Source organism: Nanorana parkeri, unplaced genomic scaffold (assembly GCF_000935625.1).
Source record: "Nanorana parkeri isolate BGI_ZX_2015 unplaced genomic scaffold, ASM93562v1 scaffold589, whole genome shotgun sequence".
Taxonomy (NCBI): Eukaryota; Metazoa; Chordata; class Amphibia; order Anura; family Dicroglossidae; genus Nanorana; species Nanorana parkeri.
In genome coordinates, this window is record NW_017306857.1 from 452,274 (window position 1) to 459,812 (window position 7,539).

The window sequence follows — 7,539 nt, forward strand, 5'->3', positions numbered from 1 at the left end:
ATTAGGTTTTCAGCAAATGCAGTAAAAGAGCCCAGCCTCGTGGTAACCAATTTGTACAGGATATGCCTGTGGTCACCAAATATGTTTCTAATGTCTCCTGGCATTAGGGGTGTACACATACATGGCCAAATCAAAGAAATGCTGAGTTGTAAAGCAAGGCCCAGACAGATGAAGCAACTCAGTCTTTACATGTTCCATGTTTTGCATACTCTACATACATACATACATACATACACACATACAATGGAAAAAAGAGACTTTTCTGTTTTTGTGCAGATGGTCGTTCCTTGAAGTGCAGATGTGAGACAAGTGAATAGTTTTCTATGTAGTCATCTTTGTGTTCTGTGATTTGCAGTGTGGAGCTGAAGCCAGCTGGTCCTTGGGAGACGGAGGAGGATGAAGGATTTAGTGACTGGTCTCAGAAACTGGTGCAGAGGAAGCTGAAAGGAGCTGCGCAGGCCGCAGAGGAGACAGAAGAGCCCAGATTTACAGACGAGGAACAGACAGAGCAGACTAGAGCCACGGAGGAGTTCCATACATACAACACAGTAGCACAGGTGGAGGAAGAAGATGAAGGGACAACCCGCAATGAAGAAGTAGAGGTAAAGGAACAATGTAAAACAACTCTCAGGTGGTTTGTAAAGCCTGGTGCTGTAACTACGGCTGGCCATAGACTTCTAAGGGTGGTCAGAAATAAATAGATTAGACATTATCCATTTTGGGATCCTGCTGGGACCCTTCCTCAGGCATGTAAAAAAAAGGGTCCATGCACGGTCCCGAAATGTTGCTTTCCTACGTGTTCATACAAAGGGCTGGATTTACTCTCTCTGCTGCCTCAAGGCCAGTTTCCTCTATGCGCCCCCTTCTCTGCCAACTAACCTGGGGGCGCCAGGGTTAGTTTTACCGGTAATTTTTTTTCTTTTGTATCACTTTTTTTTTTTTTACTTGTTTACATTTTTACTTATCTTATTATCTTTTATTTTTTTATTATTTTTTTAATCATTTTTTTATCTTATTTTTTTTTTTACTTTTTATCACCTTTTTATTTTTTATTTGAGTTATTATTTTTACCCTTTTTTTTCTTATGTTTTATTTATTTTATAATGTTTTATCAATTTTAATTTCAATTTTATTTTTTTCACTAAACTTTATTGCTATTATGCAGGAGCTAACAAGCTCTGACCCTGTCACCTCCAATACAGGAGTTCTAGCACAGCACTGTGCTGGAACTCCTGTGACAGTTGAGAGGGGAAGGCTGTTTACACCGAACAGGGCGGACAACGGACGTTCTCTGCCCTGCTCCCCACTCTCCATCCTGAAGAGAGGATCTCCGGCCGGCGGGGACATAGAGAGCTGGCTATTTTTAAGTTCAGTGACTACATCCAATCAGATGCAATCAGGGTTGTCCCTTCCCTGAGGCCGTAGAGAAGGGGGGGCTGGGAGGTTGCTGCTGAACTTTTGGAAGGGGTTTCTGTGGGGCGGCGTTGGATGCGGTGGGCCGGGCAGCTTTGGTTACCGGACATAGAGTCGTGCATGTCAGCAGTTCTCTGTCCGGTCCTGCTTAGCTCACTGACATCACTGGTTACCGGGATGCCAGCCAGAGCATCCCGCTCAGCTCCCTGGCAACCGATGACATCTGAGGGGCGCCGTGCAGGTACCTACTCTGCCTAATTCCCGGTGATGTGTCCAGATACAGCACCGGCAATAGCAAGGAGGATGCATTCTGCACAAAATGTACCCACCTGCTCCAAGGCTAGCGTCGCCTACAGCAACCACCCCATTCCGCAAACGCCGGGGAAGCACCCCGACGCTGCATAAGGCCCCGTTCTCATGTAGCGACGTATCGCGCGATTTCCGGCGCGATATCGCGCATTTTTGCCACGCGATATCACGAGAAGTCGCCGCCAATGCTATTCAATGGAGCTGTCTTAACTCCATGTCGCGGTCGCAAGTCGCTTCTACCGGACCCTTTTTTCGGCGGATTTTGCGCGATTTTGCTTTTTTTATATGGAGCCTGACGGAGAAGGTCGCACTACCGTCGCTGGATCGTCGCCCCGAAAGTCGCGCTATCCCGGCCGCTGCAAAGGTATGTCGCTACATGTGAACGGGGTCTAAGGGTGACCTGTAAAATGCCTGTCTGATGCAGACATGCGTTTAGGGCAGTCTTACGTGACGCTGGGGTCCTTCTCTGCATATATGAAAGCCGACAGGTAAGGGCACCGGCTCAGGCTAAACACATTTTCATCCATGTCTACATGGAAATCTGGCTCTGTCTGTGAGCTGGGCAGGAATCTGGGCAGACAGAGTGTCATAGGCTGCTTAGAGCACTTAGCAGCCCTGGACACTGTGGTCACCCCGCTAATGAGATGCCCTCTGAGCTGACCGCCGCAGACTTCCTCATGATAGGGACGTCCCTGGATGTAGCCACTGTTCGAGTATTCAGACAGCTGTGGGTGTGGTGAATGTCTAGATATATTAGCCAGCAGTGGGAATTCCTCCATCTGTCTGGCATAGATGGAGGAATAAAGTGACTTTCTCTTGTTCAGCCTGCGAGCTGATGAGAGAAAATATACAGTATACGTGTGTGGCTAGCTTTACGCAATGTCTGCCATTGTATTCACAGTGTTTCTCTGTTTAAATGAGTGCAATGCTTGGTAAATAAAGAAACAAATAATAGGTATTGCTTCTAGCAAAGCCTTTGGATGCGTTCTCTCTAGTAGTATTATGAAGCCAATATCAAATAATATTATAGGTTGAGATTGTGTATCTTTCCCAACAAAATCCCTTCAGTGTTTAGACACACATAAAAAAACACAACACACATGCCAACACACACATCACAACAGACACATGTATGTTAGGCTACATTGCCTAAAAGATGGACAAAAGATGGGTACTTTCACATCTATCCACACAATCCATCACATATATTTTCAGTACATTCATCTCTTATCTACATTGTTTACCCGAAACAGATAAATGATGAACTGGAAGCCTGCAGAGAAGAGAGAGAAGCCACCTCTTACAATTGGGAAACAAGGTACAATTATTAGCTATAATGAGAAATGTGGAATACAGGAAATTCAATTGTTTCCATAGCAACCAATCAAGTGTTACCTTTCAGTTTAAAACCTATACTAGGATAAGTGCACAGTAGAGCCTTCTTGATGTTTGTTTTCCCCTCACTATATATATATCCAGTATATATTGTTTAGGACTGTGTTTAAGGTAAAGCAATCAAGACATACAAGTTAAAAATTCTGCTCATGTGGCATTTTTGTGTATTTTTGTACATGTTGATTTACAGAGCCACACTTAGGATGGAGCTTGCATATTATGTAGATATGTAGCCTGGCTCTTACTATTGATGCGATTCTGCATTCTACCGAGCGGGTACCATAGCAACAGCTAGCTGACAGCATATAAAAACTGGGGTTTTCACTGTGAAGCAGAATTAATAAAAATGCGCTTTCTATTATTCTAGAGAAATAGATTATGAGGATAACAGACCACCAAGTCCAAGAGTTCCTGAAGAAGAGTTTGAAGAACAAGGGGAACAGGAAGAGATACATGTGACTGCTAGAGATCAGGTCAGTTTTTAAATCTAAGCCCTCATTCACATGAGAAAAGGCCAGCCCGTACACCTCCGTGCTGCATGCACTGCCGTATCGGGCAGCTCCCAGGAAGGACAGGTGCTGCGTGTGATTTGTACACAGCAGCCTGTTCTTCTCTATGGGAGTACGCGGCCATACGCCGCCCTACGCTCACCCGCCCTGCACGTCCGTGCGGGCGTCTGCACTCCTGCGCTGACAGAATGGATCCTGTCTGCGTCCGAGCCGGGACACCCGCACTTGTACGGACCTGCACTTGGGGTGAGCTTAGGGCGGCATATGGCTGCGTACTCCCATAGAGAAGGTCAGGGGCGACGTACTAATCACACGCAGCGCGGAGATGTACGTGTCGACCTTCTCTCGTGTGAATGAGGCCCAAGAGTCTTTCATGAACTGTGTTACTATAACCATACTTCCCAACTGTCTGTCATTTTAGCTACCAAATCTGTTATTCTGAAATTAAACCTTTAACTGGTCTACTAATTATCTTGTATGCTATTTTGGAAGCCAAAATAAAGAGAAAGTAATGAAAAAAACAAAACAATTCTGGGTTTAACCAATTATTTTTGGCATATAATGTGTGTAGTTGTGTGTGTGTGTTGGGGGGGGGGGGGTATTCTTGTGTGTGCATGAATGTGTGAATCTCTTGGTCCTCTATGATTAAAATTAAAGCCTGTGGGGAAAACACACACACACACACACACACACATGTATGCATACTGATAGGACACACACAGAAACATTAACACACATACCGACATCACTCCCAGAAATCCTGACAATTCGCACAAAGCATCACATAAAAATATACTGACATTGCATACAAAGAAACCATCACAAACACATAATGACATTATAAACACACGCAGACATTAATACAGGTACCAAATATAGTTACAGTTTAATTTGAAGTATGAAATTTGGCAAGCGGCCCCCATGGGAAAAAAAAATTGTCTAGTGGCTAGTGAATCGAGTTTGAGACTCCTGTTCTAGAGACTCTAACAGGGTTATTCACAAAAGGGTGAAGGGATTGGAGAAGACAGGAGACGTGAACAATCTAGGACAACATAGCTGGGCTGGAAAGTGAGCTGAATTAGAGAATTTTCAAATCAGCTATGTTGTCTTAAGGTGGCCATATACTTTACAACCCTCGCAAGACTTTTGTCTTGCGAGGGTTGTAAAGTACTTAAAAAATGTACGATCTGCCCATCTTGGACAGGCAGATCATACTTGCGATCATCGCAAGCCCGCCCCCCTGAGGGGTGGGCTTCCGATGACTGCAATGCTGAACGGGCAGTGTGCACACCGGCCCGTTCGGCAGTCATCTTTTGATCATGTCAAAAACCAGCCGAAAATTGTACGATTCTCGGATGGTTTTCCAACATGCTCGAAATACAAAAGTCGTGCGACCGTACAGTAGAAACGGTCACACGCCTTCCATACACTGTACGTTTCTCTTACGATCGCGGGATTTCCCGCGATTCTCGTACGAGAATCGTGCAGTGTATGGGCACCTTTAGATTGGTCACTTCTCCTGCCTTCTCCAAATTCTTCACCCTTTTGTGAATGACCATGTAAAGCCGCCCATACACCTTACAATTTATCTGTAGATTTTCTGTGGTCAGATGGAAAAAGTGCAACAGATTGGCCCAGGTGGAGATTACTCCATCCACACAGTTAAGTGTAGATGGAGGAATCTGTTGCACCTTTTCCATTTGACCACAGAAAATCTGCAGATAAATTGTAACCTGGTATGCATTACTGCCTAATCATCCAAGTACTCTAGCTGGACACATATTATTTCATCTAGAGTGCCTATTTACTAAATTGATGGGAGGGCAATGTGCAAACTGATCTTGCAGTTGGGTGTTGTAGGAGTCAGAGCTCATCTCCAGTCATGACGCAATTCTTTCAATTGGTGGGATTTTTTAAAAGGGTAAACAGTATTTACAAAATCTCCACTATGGAAGCCACGGAAATGGTGGACACAGTGTTCAGAGACAGCATACCAACATAGGAAAGCACTGTGTAGAATGGGAAGTGCAGAATGTCAGATACATAAGAACACAAAAATAAACAATGATAAGGAGTTGAGCAATGCACAGGTGGGTGGAGAGCTTGGAATGCTGAATACAGCTGATGGTATTGTGGAGGGAGATTAGGGGTAAGTGCAGCGTGAACAGGTGCAGACATTGTTGGGGTGTAGTATGGAGAGTGGGGAAGACCTGCAAGAGAAGGTAGTGTGGATGTCTGGTGTCAATTTAACTTCTTTCTTCAGTAATAATATAATTTCCCCTACCACCATTCTGCTGTTTGACTTCTCATACATTGTGTGTGTTAGCCACACAATAGGAAAATAAATCAGTGTGTACTTTAAAAAAAAAAGACTTTGTGGCTGGCTTTACGCCTATGCGTCTCTGCTTTTATTGCTTTGTCCAAGTGTGTTGTCATGCATTGACAGGCACAGACATTGCTATCAAAAGCCCCAACAATATAGGGGAATGTATTTTCCTGCAGTTAAATAATTTAATTTTACTATATAAATATGCGATATAAACAGAAACCCATTTTTTTTTCTATGTGGTTGGTTCACAGCTATGTGCTGCACTTCAGATTGTTTTTAAAGGGAAACTATAAAAACCAACTCACACCTACACGTGTGCATTACCATGTGTGCTGCAACACACACATGTAAGTGTAAATAACCCCTAATGGTACTATATATTTATAGGGCACAGAGCATTACTGCAAGCATTATACCAAAAAAAAATGATTGTAATATACATATAAACTTTTTGCCACCAGGAACAGTACCAGAACCAGTGGGTATCAGATGAAATGGAAAATCGGAGGCAGTCAGTGAGCAGTGATGGAGAGGAAGGAGATGGTACACTCACAGTGAAGGTGACTTTATAAAGCTTTGGCCCCCTACACTTTCTTCCAAACTGGGATTGTGTTTGCCTGTGTTTAGTCTCTCAGAAATCTTCCACACTAATCAAAACCTGTGTAGCTGAGAGAAATCCGATTGACCTACCTTGAAATTATGGGATTGTTTTAGTTTGTTGGGGTTTCCATCAAGAAACATTGTACTCCACCAAGATGGACCATGGATTTGGACATTTTGGAAGAGTACTAAATATATGAGTTCTATAAACTATAGTGTTTTATATTACAGGAAGATATTTATCCATTTCTCTTTTTTTTTTTTTTTTTAGATAACTGAGAGAGCAGAGATTCTGAATCGCTCTATCCAGAAAAGGTGTGTATTTTGTTAAATGTTTTTTTTTTTCAAATGATCATGACTTAGGGCCCATTCACACCACATCCAGATCATCACCAGATTGTTGCACCTGAACGCCATTTTAAGCTTAAAAAAAGCACACACAAAAAAACAGCTCAGGAAAGTGGTAAAAGTATGGCAACTTGCAATGCACTGCATTCCAAATCTGGCTCTGAAAATGGTGTGAACCTGCCCTTAAAGGATCAGTCTACCCATACAATGGAGTGCCAAGTCTCCTGCTGACTTTTTATCTCTTGGGGGGGCTTCAGTGATTAAATCTTCTAACGGCTTGTTCACACCATCTCTGGACCAGAGTGTGTGTGTGGGTTTTTTTTGTCCGCACCTGAAATGGATCCCAATGTATTCCTATGGTATTTCTAGGCTCTGTTCACATCAGCACAGTCTGCTCCAGACCAGAAAAATACTGCTGGTCTGGAACGCATGGAAATGCATCAAACGCATACAAATGCAAACGCATACAAATGCGCCCGAAAGCCCATTTTAAGCTTAAAAAAAGCAGAAAAAAACAGCTCTGGTTGGTGGTAAAATCATGGCACCTTGCAATGCACTGCATTCCAAATCTGATCCCGAAAATAGTGTGAACCTGCCCTTAAAGGGTCAGTCTACCCATACAATGGGGTGCTAAGT

The 7,539-nt window shown here is 43.5% G+C and overlaps 1 protein-coding gene across 1 annotated transcript in view; it reads left to right on the forward strand.

Annotated features, from left to right (window-relative positions):
• LSP1 (lymphocyte-specific protein 1) overlaps positions 1 to 7,539 on the forward strand; it is a 45,136-nt gene that overhangs the window by 19,635 nt on the left and 17,962 nt on the right. Inside the window, exons 3-7 of the mRNA XM_018562655.1 lie at positions 356 to 602; positions 2,976 to 3,040; positions 3,485 to 3,590; positions 6,417 to 6,515; positions 6,827 to 6,870. Of these exons, the coding sequence (XP_018418157.1) occupies positions 356 to 602; positions 2,976 to 3,040; positions 3,485 to 3,590; positions 6,417 to 6,515; positions 6,827 to 6,870 (561 nt within the window). The remainder of the gene's footprint in view (positions 1 to 355; positions 603 to 2,975; positions 3,041 to 3,484; positions 3,591 to 6,416; positions 6,516 to 6,826; positions 6,871 to 7,539) is intronic.